The 19,455-nt window shown below is 49.9% G+C and overlaps 1 protein-coding gene across 3 annotated transcripts; it reads left to right on the top strand.

Moving 5' to 3' along the window:
• Positions 1 to 4,346: 4,346 nt before the first annotated feature.
• Positions 4,347 to 16,148, top strand: ZNF764 (zinc finger protein 764). Of its 3 annotated transcripts, XR_004438875.1 has the most exons (5): positions 4,347 to 4,802; positions 4,943 to 5,056; positions 6,716 to 7,852; positions 11,687 to 11,838; positions 15,869 to 16,148. XR_004438875.1 is itself a non-coding variant. In XM_033218130.1 (3 exons), the coding sequence occupies exons 1-3, from the start codon at positions 4,607 to 4,609 to the stop codon at positions 7,630 to 7,632; spliced, it is 1,227 nt and encodes a 408-aa protein (XP_033074021.1). In that variant the 5' UTR covers positions 4,347 to 4,606; the 3' UTR covers positions 7,633 to 9,067. The 3 variants fall into 3 exon arrangements, 2 of the variants coding, with proteins under 2 accessions (XP_033074021.1, XP_033074022.1); XM_033218130.1 differs by lacking the exons at positions 11,687 to 11,838; positions 15,869 to 16,148 and having other exon boundaries at positions 6,716 to 9,067; XM_033218131.1 differs by lacking the exons at positions 11,687 to 11,838; positions 15,869 to 16,148 and having other exon boundaries at positions 4,350 to 4,802; positions 6,719 to 9,067.
• The last annotated feature ends 3,307 nt before the right edge of the window (positions 16,149 to 19,455 follow it).

Genomic DNA, 19,455 nt, shown 5'->3' with positions numbered 1-19,455 from the left:
TGGCAGCAGGCGCCATATTCCCAGCTACTCAAGAGGCTGAGGCAGGAGAATCGCTTGAACCCAGGAGGCGGAGGTTGCAGTGAGTCAAGATCGCGCCATTGCACTCCAGCCTGGACAACAAGAGCTAAACTCTGTCTCAAAAAAAAGAAAAAAAGAGAGCGAGAGAGTGTAGAGTGGAATAGAATAGAATAGAAAAAATTAAAAATATAATAAAACACAATAATAAAATAAAGACTGGGTCACTGAGTGGGCCTCCTCGAAGGGCCTCCTCTAAGGGACTGGGAAGGGGACGTCAGGCCCTTGGTTGGGAATCTTGGACCGGTTTCCCCTCCCCTGCAGCCCTTGCTGACAACTGCCTGAGCCCAGGTCGAAGTGGTTGCACCCATGTTAACTAGGGCAAGAGGCGCTGCCAAGGCTTCCTGAGAGGAACAGCAAGAGACGTTTCCAGCAGGAACAAACCAGGTCAGCAACACCAGATCGATATTCAAGCTGTTCAATGCCTTTCTCTAAAATGAAGAGACGGCTGGACTATCGCCAGCCGTCTCTTCTAAGAGGGCCTTCATTTTTCTGGACTCTGGAACCACGGAGTTGCTCGCCGTCCTCTCTAGGCCCCACCCGAAGCTACTTCCGGTGGTCGAGGCGTCCGTGGAGCCCCCTGCACCCCACTCCCAGGGCAAATCCCCAGTGTCCCTCCAGGAGCCGCCGAGCCACTGGCCGCGCTCATGGCTCCCAGCCAATGAACCTGGGAAGGCGGAAGGGACGGAGACTGGGGAAGAGTCCACTGGTCGAGAGCTCTGCGGAAATGGCCGACTGCCTCTTCCCGGCGCAGTGGCGGTGTCTGCGGTATAGGGATGTTTGCGTCCTGATCCAGGACGCGATGTTGCGACCTGCGGCCACCTAGATGCGCTCAGCGGCGCCCGCCCCACCCGGATCCCCGAAAAGGGAAAGAAGTAGCTCTCCTCACTTATGCGGCAGGTTAATCCGTTTCTTGAGATCCCCGCCAGATCACCATCCCTCCAGGCTCCTCCACAGGGCCTACCCCGGACCTCCTGTAAAACGTTCACAGCCTGGTATACTGATATATTCTGAGTTAAAAACAGAGAAATTGTAGTTTCAGAAGGAGCAATCCGACCTGTTTCTTCTGCATGCAGCATGCCAGAAACCTTACTCTGGGGGAGTATCCTTCTGTACCAGGGCAAGAAAACAGCCCTCAGAGGCCACAAGGGACCAGAATAAACATACGTAACAAAGTAATCTGTACGTTGCACCAACTTGACACCCCCCCATACATATTCTAGCTACTCACTGCCCTAACCAAATATTCTTTGTCCTGTCATTTATTTTTTCCTTTTATTCCTTCTTTCTTTTGAGACGGAGTCTCGCTCTGTAGCCCAGGCCGGAGTGCAGTGGCAGGATCTCAGTTCACTACAACCTCTGCCTGCCGGGTTCAGGCTATTCTCCTACCTCAGCGTCCTAAGTAGGTGGGACTACAGGCACGTGCCACCACGCCTGGCTAATTTTTGTATTTTCAGTAGAGATGGGGTTTCACCATGTTGGCCAGGATGGTCTCGATCTCTTGACCACTCGTGATCTGGCCACCTCGGCCTCCCAAAGTGCTGGGATTACAGGTGTGAGCCACCGGGCTGGCCCTCTTTTCTTTTCTTTCAAACGAAGTCTCTCTCCCACCTAGGCTGGAGTGTAGTGGCGTGATCTCCGCTCACTGACACCTCTGCCTCCCAGGTTCAAGTGAGTCTCCTGCCTCAGCCTCCTGAGTAGCTGGGATTACAGGCACCCACCACCACCCCCACCACCCCCAGCTAACCTTTTTAAAATTATTATTAGTAAGCACGGGGTTTTCTGACCTCAAGTGATCCACCCACCTCAGCCTCCCAAAGTGATGGGATTACAGGCATGAGCCACCACATCTGCCCACTTAAATTTTATTGTTCTTTGTCTAAGAAATATAAAAGCACCTGGCTTTGGGCACTTTTTCTGACTTCCCTCTCTTGTGAAGATCCCCATGTACATGTAAAACTAATACAATTTGTATAATTTTCTCATTTGTCCACTGTCAATTCATTTTTTTCTTATTTTACTTTATTTATTTATTTATTTATTTATTTATTTTTGAAGATAGGGTTTCACTAACTTGCCCAGGCTGATCTCATACTCCTGGGCTCAAGGGATCCTCCTGCCTTTGCCTCCCAGTAGCTAGGATTACAAGGGATTCTCAATCTGGGCCTAGATTCAACTAAAGAGCCCACTAAGAGCTAAAAGGCGGGTGGAGGCGACTCTTACTGCCATACACAGTAAGGGAGGAGACCACCCCTCATACTGTCTTATGCCCAATTTCTGCCTCCAAAGAAAGAAGAAGTAAAAACTAAAAGGCAGAAATGAAATCCACAAGCAGACAGCCCAGCGCCACACCCTGGGCTTGGTAGTTAAAGATTGACCCCTGACCTAATCAGTTATGTTATCTATAGATTACAGACATTGTATAGAAAAGCACTGTGAAAATCCCTGTCCTGTTCTGTTCCATTCTAATTACCGGTGCATGCAGCCCCCAATCACGTACCCACTGCTTGCTCAATTGATCATGACCTTCTCACGGGGACCCCCTTAGAGTTGTTGGCCCTTAAAAGGGACAGGAATTGCTCACTCAGGGAGCTTGATTTTTGATACTTGAGTCTTGCTGATGCTCCCGTGTCCGGAGCTGTGAGGTTTGGAAATTGCTGCAGCCTCTGTTGCTTAAACTCCACATTGTAAAGACAAGATGGCGCACTTCCTGGTTCTTCATCATCAACCCTTCCCCCGCACGCGAACTTTTCCCGCCCGCGGGTAGATTACCTCCGGCGCCGGATATGACTAAGTCTACCGAGCATGCGTCCGGTGACGTCTCTCATTCCCCTCCCCTCCTGCTCTGAGCCCTTCCTCTTACCTGGCAGCTTATATAAGGCATTACACCGCCGCCATTAAATGAGACTTGATCAGAATACTGTCTTTTCTCCATTTCTTGTGTCTCTTGTCTCTCACAATTCCCACCCCCTCCTTCAAGGTCTGTGTTAATGATCCCGCTGGACGGGACACTCCCGGCCAAATAAAGCCCTTCCTTCTTTAACTTAGTGTCTGAGGGGTTTTGTCTGCAGCTCATCCTGCTACATTTCTTGGTTCCCTGATCCCCCTTTGAGTTGTGAGCCCTTAAAAGGGACAGGAATTGCTCACTCGGGGAACTTGGTTTTTGAGATGTGAGTCTTGCTGATGCTCCCGGCCGAATAAAGCCCTTGCTTCTTTAACTTAATGTCTGAGGGGTTTTGTCTGCAGCTACTCCTGCTACAACAGGACATGTATGAAGTCAAATGGAGCACAGAATAGGTCATCAGGAAGTGAGAGGGAGGTCTGGGGGAGAGTTGGCAACATTTACTGAGATTAAAGACCCCAGGGGAAGCAGTTTGGGGCAAGAAAGGGATGAGTTGGGTTCCAGCAGAGGAGCCTTGGGCCAACCGCCCAGGGGCAGGATGTGAGGGGAACTGCTGAGAGCCCTGCTGCAGCTAGAGGGAGACGGGCGATTGGGAGACGTCCTGCACAGTACATGGGAGAAGCTCCTAGAAGAGAGGACCCTCTGATTTTTCTCAACCTTACCCTACTCTCCCCACTGCCTCTGCCATCAGGAAGATTCCAGAATTTCAGGCTCCAAGAAGCCTACAAGAGAGGAGGTTCACCTGTATCCAGTCCTTTTTCTTTGTTTCTTTCTTTTTTATTTTTGAGTCGGAGTTTCGCTCTGTCGCCCAGGCTGGAGTGCCGTGGCGCAATCTTGGCCCACTGCAAACTCTGCCTTCCACGTTCAAGAGATTCTTCTGCCTCAGCTTCCCCAGTAACTTGGATTATTTAGTGGAGATGGGGTTTCACCATATTGGTGAGGCTGGTCTCGAACTCCTGACCTCAGTTCCTCTGGCCTCGGCCTCCCAAACTGCTGATTACAAACGTGAGCCACTGCGCCACGCCCACTCCATTGGTTTTTACACTCAGCATTAGGAAGAGACTGCTGTCGCCCTGTTTCTGAGATAACAAGGACAAAACGAGAGAGTGATGAGCTAGAGACCGATTATAAAACGGTCCAGAGACGAAAACTAATGCCTGAGTTCAGTAAGGCCGAGAGGCCAGCTCCCTCCCACGAGGCGCTTTCTTGTTCTTGCAGACCGGGGCGGAGCTCTCTGCTGCACCGCCTCGCTGGGCCAGGGACTAAACAAACGCGGCTAGTTTTCAAGGCCGGCCCCTGTAGTCACCGCGGCCATTTTGGATGAGGGTAGGGAGAGAACGCGGCCTGGAGATACCGGGGGCGTTGTCTTGGGCACGACTGCGTAGGGGCAAAGGTCGGGTACTTGCACCGCCGCCATTTTTTATGAGGGCATATTCCATTTCTGATTATACACCCGCTGCCATCGGCACCGTTAGTTTCCATGCTCTCTAGTGCGCCCTCGGGGGCCCTAGTGACCTTCCTCCTTCCCTTGGGCCTGGCCGGGTAGGCTTTCTCGGACGCAGGAGGTTCCGCAGGCCCAGGCCAGGCCAAGGGGAGGCAGCCGATCCGTAGTCGGGGTTGACAGTCACCATGGCGCTGCCTCTGGCCCCGCTCCCTCCCCCGGACCCAAACGGGGCCGGACCCGAGTGGAGGGAGCCCGGGATTGTGAGCTTCGCGGACGTGGCCGTGTACTTCTGCCGAGAGGAGTGGAGCTGCTTGCGACCCGCGCAGAGGACCCTGTACCGGGACGTGATGCGGGAGACCTACGGCCACCTGAGCGCGCTCGGTGAGAGCCCCACCTGCTCACCTGGGCCCTGCGCCCCCACAGGCCCTGCCGCGCCTCTGGGAGCTGCGCGTGGAGTTGGGGGCCCTGGGGCCGGGCAGGCGGCCTCCCCGCAGTGTGGGGTTTGCATTCTTCTTCCCTAGGAATCGGAGGCAACAAGCCAGCTCTCATCTCCTGGGTGGAGGAGGAGGCCGAACTGTGGGGCCCGGCTGCCCGGGATCCAGAGGTGATGAAGTGTCCGACAGAAACGGACCCAGGTGGAGTATCGGGTGCTAGGTCCCATGGGGACTTCTCTGTTCATGTCCCATCCCGGTATCCTCTGCCACCTCCAGCTACCTGCTTAGCAGTTTCCTCTGACTGCGTTCTCAACTGCGACCACGAGGCTGAGCCCCTGCCTGGCTCCCGGATGCAGCCTAGAAAGGAGCAGTGATGGGGTTCTGGCCCTGCCATAACCCGCCTCTGAGTCCTCACCTCTGCGTGGTGACTACCCTCTTGGGGCTTTTTTTGGTGTTTTTATTTTAGAGACAGGGTCTTGCTCTGTTGCCTAGGCTGAGTGTAATGGCAGCATCATAGCTCACTGTAGCCTGGAACTCCCAGGCTCAAGCAGTCCTCCCGCCTGGGCCTCCAGAGCAGCTAAGACTGTACAGGTGCTTGCCACGAACCTGGGTAACTTTTTTTTTTTTTTTTAAAGACAAAGTTTTGTTCCGTTGCCCAGGCTGGAGTGCAGTAGCGCCATCTGAGCTCACTGCAACCTCCCTCTCCCAGTTTCAAGTAATTCTTCTGCCTCAGCCTCCTAAGTAGCTGGGATTACAGGCGCCCACCACCATGCCTCGGTAATTTTTTATTTTTATTTTTATTTTATTTATTTATTTATTTTTATTTATTTTGAGACGGAGTCTTGCTCTGTCGCCCAGACTGGAGTGCTGTGGCGCGATGTAGGCTCACTGCAAGCTCCGCCTCCTGGGTTCACGCCATTCTCCAGCCTCAGCCTCCCCAGTAGCTGGGACTATAGGCACCCGCCACCACGCCCGGCTAATTTTGTTTTTGTATTTTTAGTAGAGACGGGGTTTCACCATGTTAGCCAGGCTGGTTTCGATCTCCTGACCTTGTGATCCATCTATCTCGGCCTCCTAAAGTGCTGGGATTACAGGCATGAGCCATGGCGCCCGACCAATTTTTTGTATTTTTAGTAGAGACAGGGTTTCACTATGTCACCTAGGCTGGTCTAGAACTACTGGGGTCAAGCGGTCCACCTGCCTCGGACTCCCAAAGTGACCCACTGTGCCTGGCCTAATTTTTTAAAATTGTTACCTAATATATTTTAGAGAGGGGGTCTTGGGTCTTGGTATGTTGCCCAGGCTGGTCCTGAAATCCTAGACTGATGCTCCTTCTCTGCCTCCGAAAGCGCTGGGATTACCGCCTTGAGCCCCCACGCCCAGTCTTTTAAGCTCTGTTGACTCTACCTCCACCTCAGGACCCATCCCTGCGGTTCACCTGCAGGCTGGTTCCTCTCTCCCCTCCCGCCCCCCTTTTTTTCCTTCATTTCTTGCCCTCAGCCTTTGCCGAGTGTCCAGCCCCACTGAAATTGGCCATGCCCGCCTGGTTCTGCCTTTCTTGGTGCTGTTCCTGATGCCTGGAACATCCTCAAGTGGCCGCTCCTCCTTCTGGATCAGGCCCAGATGTTCATGTCATCTCTGCCCTTCCCCCGCAGTGACATTTCCCCAGCCCCGAGACGGAGTGGACTGTTCCTTCCCTCCCTCCCGGCTCTGTCTGGCTCAGCAGCCGAGGAACAGGTGTCACTCCTCCATCTCCCAGGGGCAGCCGGGGGTCCAGCAGGCCTGTCCCTGCCCATGCGGGCTGTGGGATTCAAGGACCAGGATGAGCCGAGCCTGAACTGTCCCGTCTTTATCTCCCAGCAGATTCCAGAAACAAGGAAGAGGAAAGACAAAGGGAAGGGACGGGAGCCCTGGAGAAGCCTGTTCCTGTGGCCAGCAGGTCTCCTGGGCTGAAGGCTCCCCAAGCCCCCTCTGCCGGGGCCCCTTATGGTTGGGAGCAGCCGTCCAAGGCACCGCACCGAGGACGCCCCTCGCTCTGTGCCCACCCCCCTGTCCCCCGAGCGGACCAGCGTCACGGCTGCTACGTGTGCGGGAAGAGCTTCGCTTGGCGCTCCACACTGGTGGAGCACGTCTACAGCCACACTGGCGAGAAGCCCTTCCACTGCACTGACTGCGGCAAGGGTTTCGGCCACGCTTCCTCCCTGAGCAAACACCGGGCCATCCATCGCGGGGAGCGGCCCCACCGCTGTCCCGAGTGTGGCCGGGCCTTCACGCAGCGCTCGGCACTGACTTCGCATCTGCGCGTCCACACCGGTGAGAAGCCCTATGGCTGCGCCGACTGTGGTCGCTGCTTCAGCCAGAGCTCTGCCCTCTACCAGCACCGGCGTGTGCACAGCGGCGAGACCCCCTTCCCCTGCCCGGACTGCGGCCGCGCCTTTGCCTACCCCTCGGACCTACGGCGCCACGTGCGCACCCACACCGGCGAGAAGCCTTACCCGTGCCCGGACTGCGGGCGCTGCTTCCGCCAGAGCTCAGAGATGGCAGCCCACAGGCGCACCCACAGCGGCGAGAAGCCCTACCCCTGCCCGCAGTGTGGCCGCCGCTTCGGCCAGAAATCAGCCGTGGCCAAGCACCAGTGGGTTCATAGGCCCGGGGCCAGGGGCCACAGGGGCCGGGTCACCGGGGGTCTGTCTGTGACCCTGACCCCTGGCCGTGGAGATCTGGAACCGCCCGTGGGCTTCCAGCTGTACCCGGAGATATTCCAGGAATGTGGGTGACGGCCTTCAAAGTGTCTATCTAGACATTACAGAGGCCCGAGATGGGCTCGGGGGCCCGAACCTCTGCGGCTGCCTGCAGGGAGGTCCCAGAATCTACGACAAGACCTGGCCCTGGGGTGCGGACAGTCTGATCTTGGACCCTCAGCAGCCTCCTCTGCCAGCACCTTGCTCTCAACTGCCCAGGGGTCTCGAAGGCCCCCTTTACTGAGGCAGGGCTGAGGTGAGAACCCCCAGACCTACATAAGGGGAACCAAAAGGTGTTTCTCAGCCCAGAGGTGCTAAAAGCACTGAGGTGGAGGAGAATCTTGTTTTACCCATTGTTTTAAAAAAATTTTTTTAAATTATTTTTTATTCTTGTGACCCAGAACGCAATACTCATTGTCTATTTATTTATTTATTTATTTATTTATTTATTTATTTATTTTTGAGACAGTTTCCTGGCCTGTCACCCAGGCTGGAGTACAGTGGTGTGAACAGGGCTAACTGTAGCCTCAACCTGCTGTGCTCAAGGAATCCTCTCCCCTTAGCTTTCCAAATATCAGAGACTACAGGCGGGCAACACTACGCCCAGCTAAGTTTTAAATTTTAGGTAGAGATGAGGTTCTCACTGTTGTCCAGGCTGGTCTCAAACTCCTTGGCTGAAGCGATCCTGCCATCTCGGGCTCCCGAACTGCTGGGATTACAGGCGTGAGCCACCACCATGCCTGGCTTCCATTGTCTTTTTGTGTGTGTGTGTGTGATGGGGTTTCGTTCTTGTTGCCCAGGCTGGAGTGCAGTAGCGCGATCTCAGCTCACTGAAACCTCCACCTCCAGAGTTCAAGCAATTCTCCTGCCTCAGCCTCCCAAGTAGCTGGGACTATAGGCACTCACCACCTCCACTGTCTTTTTACTGCCCAAGTTAAAATCCTGTGACTCTACTGGATCTGGCCTACAGTTGTCATATTTATTGATCTGAGCCCAGGCAGTGTTTTTAAGTGATATGAGTTAGTGGTGAAGATTGAAAAGGATATTTTGCACCCAAATACAGGTTTTCTGGCGTCTTTTGAAAAATCCAAAGATTTGGCAACTCCACCTAGGCTCCCACAAAACCACAGTTGTTGGGAGCTGAGCCAGAACTCACCATTCACCGTGGCCTGGCCACCCATCCCCACCACTCCCATGGGCTCCTGACCAAGCACCACGTGCCATTCATCATGGCTTGCTTTTAGTGTTTTTGGTGTTTATCTTAAAGTACAACGAAGAAGAAAGGAAAGTATTTCTTAGACCCATGTCTCTGTCCAAACAGTCCTTTCCATCTGGCATTTCCCGCTCATTTATATGACTTGCTGAGCTCCTAAGGTCATTTGAGTTTGCAAACAGTGGTCTGTAGCACTCAGGTTTTCTGGAGTTGGAGAGAAAGGATGGCCGGAGAGAAATCAAAGTCGGCTTTATTTTAGATCTTTGCTTGTATTGCATTTTATGGTTTACAAAGTACTGTCTCCTCCATTGACTCATTGCACCTTCATAAGTGCTGAGAGAAGCCCCTTGGTTGAAGAGGACAGCCTGGTCAGGAAGAGGCAGTCAGGACTGCCTTTCATCCCAAACCAAGGGGTGTGACTGCCATCAGCCAAAAGGCAGTTCCTGTTTTTGAATGGGAAGGTTTTGAGAGCTCCCTCCAGTCTTCCTTGGGCCTCCCTGAGAAGGCCATATGCCTCAGGCCTTCTTAGCCCTCCTAGACCCTGCCAGGAGGGCCTCATCACAGTTTTGAACTGGAAGAGATCTTCACTTTCCCAGGCTTTTGCAGTTGGGGACACTGAGGCCAAGGAGGGCTAAGCAGCCTGTCCAGGATCACACAGAGACCCCAGGGTTCTTAGTTGACTGCTGACTTTTCCCATCACTGTTGAGACCTTCACTGGTGTCTCAGCCAGGGTTCTGCAGGCATCTGCCCCTCCCTGTGATAACACCCAGCCCTGACCTGAACGAGGTCAGACTAGCCCAGCATCAGTGAAGCCCACGTACCAGATGAGTTCTGACAAAGCGGCCATGTGACAGACCAGGTCAACTCAGAATCCAGGTAATGAGGAGAGTCCCAAGGCACACAGACCTTGCATTTTTCCTCTGTACCATCATGGGCAGGGGTGGGTAGACCAGGAACACCTGGTGTTAGGTTTGTAACCAGGGGCGACTACCCATTTGTATCCCCAAGCTCTGCAGAGAATCCATCTACCACTAATTCCTTTGTGGGCAGAGTCTAGCCATGGGCAGCCGCTGCCCTGCTCCTGGTCAGGACATCTCCCCGAGGAGAGCAAGAGCCTGTGATCTCTGCTGGCCTGTGTCCCCTTGCCTGTCACCCAGCTCAGCCCCGTGTCTGGCCTACCCAGGGAGGAAGAAACCAGATTTATCAACCTGGAAGGAGGTAGAAGTTTTGGAGAAAAGACATTGTTCAGGTGTCAAGTGAAATAATGAACTGACTTTATTCCAACCTCATCTCCAACCCGACCCCACCAAAATCTCTCTCTCCTTCAGCTTTTCTGGGGCGGGTTGACTCATGTGCCACCTTATCACAGGGGCATATTGGGGTCAGAAGAGGCACCTTGGCAGTAGGAGATACCTTTGTACCAGGTTTTTTTTTGTTGTTGTTTTTGAGATGGAGTCTCTCTCTGATGCCCAGGCTGGAGTGCAGTGGCACAATCTCGGCTCACTGCAACTTCTGCCTCCTGGGTTCAAGTGATTCTCCTGTCTTGGCCTCCCGAGTAGCTGGGATTACAGGCATGCGCCACCGCACCTGACTAATTTTTGTATTTTTAGTAGAGACAGGGTTTCACCATGTTGACCAGGCTGGTCTTGAACTACTGACCCCAAGTGATCTGCCTGCCTTGACCTCCCAAAGTGCTGGGATTACAGGCATGGGCCACTGCGCCCTGCTATTTTTTGTATTTTTGGTAGAGATGGGGTTTCACTATGTTGGTCAGGCTGGTCTCCATTTCCTGACCTCACGTGATCCACCCGCCTCAGCCTTCCAAAGTACTGGCATTACAGGTGTGAGCCACTGCGCCCGGCTTTTGTACCAGGTTTTAATTCCCCCGTGTGCAACCCAGTTCCCTCCCCTAACCCTCAGCACAGCCTCGGGGAGGCCCAGCTTGCAACACCAGTTCTCAGCCCAGACTGACAGCCAGATCTGGGCCCTCAGCTTGCCAATTAAAGGTGCCATGATTATTAGCTAGAGGTCTCTGAGTGCTTTGAAGTTTGTAAAGCTTATTTAGGGCCTAGAAACCAGACCTGACTCCTCTGCTTCCTGCCTTCATGACCAACTTTCCAGCATCTCATCAATTTTTTTTTTTTAGTGTCCTGAAACCCTTCAGCCTCAGCCCCACCCCATTCTCAGCTCCTCATTTCTTTCTCTTTTTTTCTTTTCTTTTTCTTTCTGTCTGTCTTTTTTTTTTTTTTGAGACAGAGTTTCACTCTTGTTGCCCAGGCTGGAGTACAATGGCATGATCTCGGCTCACTGCATCCTCTGCCTCCCGGGTTCAAGCAATTCTCCTGCCTCAGCTTCCCAAGTAACTGGGATGTGCCACCACGCCTGGCTAATTTTGTATTTTTTGTTGGGAACAAACCTCCCAAAATCTGGCCATAAACTGGCCCCAAGACTGGACATAAACAAAATCTCTGCAGCACTGTAACATGTTCATAACGGCCGGCCCTAACGCCTGTGCTGGAAGGTTGTGGGTTTATGGGAATGAGGGAAAGGAACACCCGGCCCACCCAGGTCAGAAAACCACTTAAAGTCATTCATAAGCCACAAACAATTACATGAGCGATCTGTGCCTTAAGGCCGTGTTCCTGCTGCAGTTAACTAGCCTAACCTATTCCTTTAATTTGGCCCATCCCTTCATTTCCCATAAGGGATACTTTCAGTTAATTTAATATTTATAGAAACAATGCTAATGACTGGTTTGCTGTTAATAAATACGTGGGTAAATCTCTGTTTGGGGCTCTCAGCTCTGAAGGTTGTGAGACCCCTGATTTCCCACTTCACACTTCTATATTTCTGTGTGTGTGTCTTTAATTCCTCTAGTGCTGCTGGGTTAGGGTCTCTCCAACCGAGCTGGTCTCGGCAAGTGGCGTCCATCGTGGGGGCTCGAATCCAGGTCGAAGGGTCGCCGGAGCAACGGTTGGAACAGAAAACCAGCTGGAGGACACCCGAGTACTGTTAAAGCAATCCCTCTGGTGAGTAAGGAGGGGATCTCAGAAGCATCAGGGTAACAATGGGACAGGTATGGGGTCTGGTTCATTTCACCTTGGAGCTTTTTCACACTGATAATGAGGAGAAACAAGTATAGCGAAGTAACACAAGAGGTTACAGAGCATGTTTATTTACCAGCTAAAGCTAAAGTGGCAAAGGAAGGAGAGGTTCATCCCTACCCTTCTGCACCCCTTCCTTATTATTTTGAAGAAAATGACCCTCCAGATCTGTCTTTTCTGGAGTACACTGGGCGAAAAGTAGTCCCCAGTGACTGTTCGAGCAGTGCCTCAAGAGACTGCTCTTAGTTCTATTCAGGCAGGAATTCAGCAAGCTAGACTAGAGGGTGATTTGGAGGCTTGGCAGTTCCCTGTTAGAATATACCCCCCAGGTCAACAGGGAAATATTATAGCTACATTTGAGCCTTTTCCTTTTAAATTCAGGAAAGCACATTTAGTTGATTATATCAAGGCCTGTGATGGTATTGGAGGTAATCTGCATAAAGCTACTTTGTTGGCACAAGTAATGGCAGGACTGAGAATGGATAAAGGAAATACTCCATTTCCAGGAGCTTGTTTTAACTGTGGGAAGCATGGTCATACTAAAAAAGAATGTAGAAAAAATCAGCGAGTCAGGCTGCCAGATAGGGGAGAAAAGAAAACTGTTGAGCCTGAAATATGTCCAAAATGTAAAAAAGGAAAACATTGGGCTAGTCAGCGTCACTCTAAGTTTAATAAAGAAGGGAACCCGATTTCGGGAAACGCTGTGAGGGGCCTGTCCCGGGCCCCATTCTAAACCGGGGCATTTCCAGCTCAGGCCATTCCCTTACCCCTGTACAATGTCTGTCCCCCACCACAGCCAGTAGTGCCGCAGTAGATTTATGCTGCACAAAAGCTGTGAACTTTCTTCCTGGGGAACCCCTGCAAAAGGTCCCAACAGAAGTCTGTGGACCCTTGCCAGCAGAGAAAATAGGATTACTTTTAGGAAGGTCTAGTGTAAATTTAAAAGGGGTACAAATACATACAGGAGTCATTGGTTCAGATTACAGTGGGGAAATTCAAATTGTTACATCTACTTCTGTTCCCTGGAAAGCAGAGCCAGGAGAGTGCACAGCACAGCTCCTGATTGTGCCGTATGTGGGAATCGGGAAAAGTGAAATTAAATGAACAGGAGGATTTGGAAGCACAAATAAACAAGGCAAAGCAGCTTATTGGGTGAATCAAATTATTGATAAACGTCTTACCTGTGAAATAACTATTCAAGGAAAGAAATTTAAAAGTTTGGTAGATACAGGAATAGACATTTCAGTCATTTCTCTATAGCACTGGCCGTCCACATGGCCAATTCAACCTGCTCAATTTAACATAGTTGGAGTTGGTAAAGCCACTGAAGTATATCGAAATAGTTATATTTTGCATTGTGAAGGGCCTGATAGACAACCTGGGACTATTCAACCAATTATAACTTCTGTACCTATAAATTTATGGGGAAGACATTTATTATAACAATCGGGAGCACAAGTTCTAATTCCAGGGCAATTATATAGCCCTCAAAGTCAACATACAATGCATGAAAAGGAGTATGTCCCTGGTATGGGACTAGAAAAAAATTTGCAAGGTTTGAAAGAACAAATTCAAGCAGAAAAACAAAGTTCCCGCCAAAGATTAGGAAATAGTTTTTGATGGCGGTCATTGTTAAGCCTCCAGAACCTATACCTTTAAAATGGTTAACAGATAAGCCAATTTGGATAGAACAATGGCCACTAAGTAAAGAAAAACTGGAGGCTTTAGATAAATTAGTTGCTGAACAATTAGAAAATGGGCACATAGCTCCAACATTTTGTCCTTGGAATTCTCCAGTTTTTGTAATTAAGAAAAAATCAGGTAAATGGAGAATGTTTATTTTTTTTTATTTTTTTATTTTTATTTATTTATTTATTTTGAGATGGAGTCTCGCTCTGTGGCCCGGGCTGGAGTGCAGTGGCCGGATCTCAGCTCACTGCAAGCTCCGCCTCCCGGGTTTACACCATTCTCCTGCCTCAGCCTCCCGAGTAGCTGGGACTACAGGCGCCCGCCACCTCCCCGGCTAGTTTTTTTGTATTTTTAGTAGAGACGGGGTTTCACCGTGTTAGCCAGGATGGTCTTGATCTCCTGACCTCGTGATCCGCCCGCTTCGGCCTCCCAAAGTGCTGGGATTACAGGCTTGAGCCACCGCGCCCGGCCGTAAATGGAGAATGTTAACTGACTTAAGAGCCATCAATTCAGTTACACAACCTATGGGAGCATTACAGCCAGGATTGCCTTCTCCTGCTGTAATTCCAAAAAATTGGCCTTTAATAGTCATATATTTAAAAGATTGTTTCTTTGCTCTCCTTTTAGCTGAGCAAGACTGTGAACGGTTTGCATTTACAATTCCTGCAGTAAACAACCTGCAGCCTGCTAAGCGTTTTCATTGTTTTACAGATGGGTCTAGTAATGGTAAAGCTTCTTATTTTGGCTCAAAAAGTTTTTCCAGATGTCCTATACTTCAGCTCAAAAAACGGAGCTTGTAACTGTAATTGAGGTATTGACTGCTTTTGATATACCTATTAATGTGATTTCTGATTCTTCATACATGATTCACTCCACACAGTTAATTGAAAATACTCAGTTATGATTTCATACAGGTGAACAACTGATGACCTTATTTACCCAATTGCAAACAGCAGTTAGGAGTAGAATGCACCCTTTTTACATCACTCACATTAGAGCTCATACACCTCTTCCAGGACCTTTGACTAAAGGGAATCAATAGGCTGATCACCTAGTTGTTAATGCAATATCTAATGCTAAACACTTTCACAATTTAACCCATGTTAATGCCTCTGGTCTCAAACGCAGATACAGCATTACCTGGAAAGAAGCTGAAGCTATTATCGAGCGATGCCCAACTTGCCAAATGGTACATTCCTCATCTTTTACAGGAGTTCATCCTCCAGGACTGGAACCTAACTGTATTTGGCAAATGGATGTCACACATGTTCCCTCGTTTGGGAGACTAGCTTATGTACATGTATGTGTGGCCACCTTTTCTCACTTTGTGTGGGCTACAAGCCAAACAGGAGAGTCTTCTGCCTGTGTTAAATGTCATCTTTTGCAGTGTTTTGCGGTGATGGGCATTCCAACTTCTATTAAAACAGACAATGCCCCAGGCTATACTAGCCAAGCTCTAGCTACATTTTTCTCTATGTGGAATATTTAATGGTAGCTATGATAGTGGTTATCACCACTGCCATGAGTATTCCTTCAATAAGGGCTGGTAATAATGCCTGGATGCAATCACTCTATGACACAGTTACACACGCTTTCTGATCTCAGTATTTACCATAATAAATCTGCTCCTATAATTGAGGAATACCGCCCTCAAAAACCTATTTGTAAACAGGATTGGACCCAGTTAGAAAAGATGAACGTACTTGTTTAGGAAGATTGCTTTGCAGAACAGGCAGAGGTGCTGCACAATGATTCCTATGGAATCATTATTAATTGGTCCCCTAAGGGGATGTTTAGCTTGAATTGCACTTTCAGCCTGTGTGCCACGGTCACACTATGTTCAGATGATCTGAACAAAACTGTCAGATGGTAGAAATGATAAGAAGTACGGCAACAGTTCCTATTATCTGGAACCATGGCGGTAGAGTGGCACCTCAACCTCAAATGATATGGCCTGCCCTACGAGCTAAACATAAGGATTTGTGGAAGCTATTAAATGCTCTTAATAAGATCAAGATTTGGAAAAGAATAAAAAAGCGTCTAGAAGGATACTCTACAAACTTGTTTTTGGATATAGCAAAATTAAAAGAACAAATATTTAAAGCATCCCAGGCACACCTGACATTAATGCCAGGAACTGGAGTGCTTAAAGGAGCTGCAGACAGATTAGCAGCTAGTAACCCATTAAAATGGATAAAAACACTTGAAAGCTCTGTGATTTCAATGATGACTGTGCTTTTAATCTATGTTGTTTGTCTTTGTATAGTCTGCAGATGTGGATCCCGACTCCTGCTAGAAGTAGCTCACCGTGACAAAGCTGCCCTTGCTTTTATCATTTGCAAATCAGAGAAGGGGGACATGTTGAGAACAAGCCCCCCAAAATCTGGCTGTGAACTGGCCCCAAGACTGGCCATAAACAGACTCTCTGCAGCACTGTAACATGTTCATAATGGCCCTAACCCCTGTGCTGGAAGGTTGTGGGTACCGGAATGAGGGCAAGGAACACCTGGCCTGCCCAGGGCAGAAACCACTTAAAGGCATTCTGAAACCACAAACAATAGCGTGAGCAATCTGTGCCTTAAGGCCATGTTCCTACTGCAGTTAACTAGCCCAACCTATTCCTTTAATTCAGCCCTTCCCTTCGTTTCCCATAGGGATATTTTTAGTTAATTTAATATCTATAGAAACAATGCTAATGACTGGTTTGCTGTTAATAAATATGTGGATACATCTCTGTTTGGGGCTCTCAGCTCTGAAGGCTGTGAGACCCCTGATTTCCCACTTCTCACCTCTATATTTCTGTGTATGCATCTTTAATTCCTCTAGCGCTGCTGGGCTAGGGTCTCCCCGACTGAGCTGGTCTGGGCAATTTTTTAGTAGAGGTGGGATTTCTCCATGTTGGTCAGGCTAGTCTCAAACTCCCGACCTCAGGTGATCCGCCCTGAGCCTCAGCCTCCCAAAGTGCTGGGATTACAGGTGTGAGCCACCATGCCCAGCCAGCTCCTTGTTTCTTGGCACAGATATTTCCTCCAGAGGTAGGACCTCCTTTTCTCTCTGCTACTGCAGGTGTTTGAGGGTCAGCCCTAGAGGCAATTGAAGCCAGGAAGGGGCTTTCCCAGACTTCACGGTGCATTGGGGATATGCTTGTCTGCATCAACAGAATAAGCCACATCCAAGTGGCCAGCCAGAGTGAGAAGTAAAGGCCATGGCCACATGCCCATCCCTCTTCTGTCCAGGCCATTTAAGGGTAGGAGACCGGGCACAGTTGCTCACGCCTGTAATCCCAGCACTTTGGGAGGTCAAGGCAGGTGGATCACCTGAGGTCAGGAGTTCAAGACCAGCCTGGCCAACATGGTGAAATCCTGTCTCTACTAAAAATACAAAAGTTAGCCGGCGTGGTGGTGGGTACCTGTAATCCCAGCTACTCAGGAGGCTGAGGCATGAGAATCGCTTGAACCAGGGAGGTAGAGGTTGCAGTGAGCCAAGATTGCACCACTGCACTCCAGCCTTGGTGACCAGAGTGAAACTCCATCTTGGACCAGGTGCAGTGGTTCACGCCTGTAATCCCAGCACTTTGGAAGGTCAAAGCAGGCAGATCATGAGGTCAGGAGATTGAGATCATCCTGGCTAACATGGTGAAACCCCGTCTCTATTAAAAATACAAAAAAATTAGCTGGGCAAGGTGGCAGGTACCTGTAGTCCCAGCTCCTTGGGAGGCTGAGGCAGGAGAATGGCATGAACCCGGAAGGCAGAGGTTGCAGTGAGCCGAGATTGCACCACTGCACTCCAGCCTGGACCATAGAGCAAGACTCTGTCTCAAAAAAAAAGAAAAAACTCCATCTCAAATAATAATAATAATAATAAAATAAGGGTAGGTGTTGATCTGAGCTCCAAGACCCCTAAAACTCTTTGGAATGTTTGTGTATGTGTGTGTCTCTAGGAATAGGACATGCAAAGATGTGTATGACCCAAAGAAGCGAATACTCGGCTAGTTTTTCAAACGAGGCCTCCCTGATGCAGAGTCACTAGGTTATCTTTTATTGTCATTATTATTACTTAGAGGCAGGGTCTCTGTGCCACCCAGGCTGGAATGCAGAGGTGTGATTTTAGCTCACTGTGACCTTGAATTCCTGGGCTTGAGCTATCCTCCCGCCTCGGTCCTGCATAGCTGGGACTACAAGTGTGCACCACTACACCTGGCTAATTAAAAAAATTTTTTTTAGAGAAAGGGTCTCACTATGTCACCCGGGCTAGTCTTTCTTTTGTTGTTGTGGGTTCTTATTTTTGGAAGCTGTCTCAGGAGCCCAGGCTGGTCTCAAACTCCTGACCTTGAGTGATCCTCCCATCTCAGCCTCCCAAAGTGCTGGGATTACAGGTGTGAACCACTGTGCCTGGCTGAGTGTCTTTTAAAAATGTAGGTTGTACGCCGGGCCTGGTGGCTCATGCCTGTAATCCCAGCACTTTGGGAGGCCAGTGGTGGTGCGTGCCTGTAGTCCCAGCTACTCGGAGACTGAGGCAGGAGAATGGTGTGAACCCGGGAGGCGGAGCTTGCAGTGAGCCAAGATCGCGCCACTGCACTCCAGCCTGGGTGACAGAGCGAGACTCCATCTCAAAAAAAAAAAAAAAAAAAAAATAGGTTGCCAGGCGCAGTGGCTCACACCTGTAATCCCAGCACTTTGGGAGCCCAACGGGAGATCAGTTGAGCCCCAGAAGTTTAAGAGCACTCTGGCCAACATGGTGAAAACCCATCTCTACAACCATTAGCTGGGCATGGTGGCTCACACTTGTAATCTCAGCCTTTGGGAGGCTGAGATGGGTGGATCATGAGGTCAAGAGATCGAGACCAGCCTGGCCAACATGGTGAAACCCCATTTCTACTAAAAACACAAAAATTAGCTGTGTGTGATTGTAGGCGCCTGTAGTCTCAGCTACTCGGGAGGCTGAGGCAGGAGAATCACTTGAACCCAGGAGGCAGAGGTTGCAGTGAGCCGAAATCATGCCACTGGACTCCAGCCTGGGTGACAGAGCGAGACTCCATCTCAAAAAAAAAAAAAAGGTAGAGGCATGTCAGGCCAGGCAGTGACTCATGCCTATAATCTCAGCACTTTCCTGACTGACAGAAGACTGACCCTGTCTCCAGAAAAAAACAGGCATCTGTTTGAGAACAGATTCCATCTGTTTAGCTGGAGCTAAGTGGGATCGTTTTCCTGTAGGAAAAGCTGGGGTGTTTGACTTTGAGAAGGTTGGTTTGTCACGGGCCTGGAAGGCCATGGGTGTACTAGCTATGCATGCTTTTTTGAGACAAGGTCTCGCTCTGTCCCCTGGAGTGCAGTGGCATGATCTGGGCTCACTGCAGCCTCAATCTCCTGGACTCAAGTGATCCTCCCACCTCAGCCTCCCAAGTAGCTGGGACCACAGGCACTTGCCACCATGCCCAGCTAATAGAGCCCATGCCTCGATCTTAATGAGTCTTTGTTCTAGCTATTCTGTTCTGTATAGGCTACACTTCCAAACTGAATTCATCTGTCAGTGCCCTTCAGCACTATCTCCAAGAAATTCCTCCAGGAGCCTGTCTGTCCCATGCTAGAAGCCTCAGAATGGTGCCTCTGTGTTTTTGTCCTGGACACAATCTGCCTTGAAGGTCTTCCCCAGACTTGTGTCAGCTGAATTCATACCCGGTATCTCTCTCCCCCAGCCTAGTGTAAACTTAGTGCAGGGACTTTATCTTGCCTCAACAATGTCTTCACCACCCAGAACATCTAGAATAATGCTTGGCACACAAGAGGGGGCCAATACATTTTCATGAAATGAATGTAGTCTTAGGATATGTGTCTTTTTTTTATATGTTTCCTG

This window comes from Trachypithecus francoisi, unplaced genomic scaffold, assembly GCF_009764315.1.
Source record: "Trachypithecus francoisi isolate TF-2019V2 unplaced genomic scaffold, Tfra_2.0 Lachesis_group10, whole genome shotgun sequence".
NCBI classification, from domain to species: domain Eukaryota; kingdom Metazoa; phylum Chordata; class Mammalia; order Primates; family Cercopithecidae; genus Trachypithecus; species Trachypithecus francoisi.
The sequence above is the reverse complement of the archived record's forward strand: the minus strand, read 5'-3'. Positions and strand labels throughout refer to the sequence as shown.

Bases quoted from the DNA above. Each gene is read 5' to 3' on its own strand.
- ZNF764 (XM_033218130.1), top strand. From the start codon at position 4,607: ATGGCGCTGCCTCTGGCCCCGCTCCCTCCCCCGGACCCAAACGGGGCC. The intron at 4,803-4,942 runs GTGAGAGCCCCA...CTTCTTCCCTAG, and splicing joins CGGCCACCTGAGCGCGCTCG to GAATCGGAGGCAACAAGCCA. The intron at 5,057-6,715 runs GTGGAGTATCGG...TTTATCTCCCAG, and splicing joins TCCGACAGAAACGGACCCAG to CAGATTCCAGAAACAAGGAA.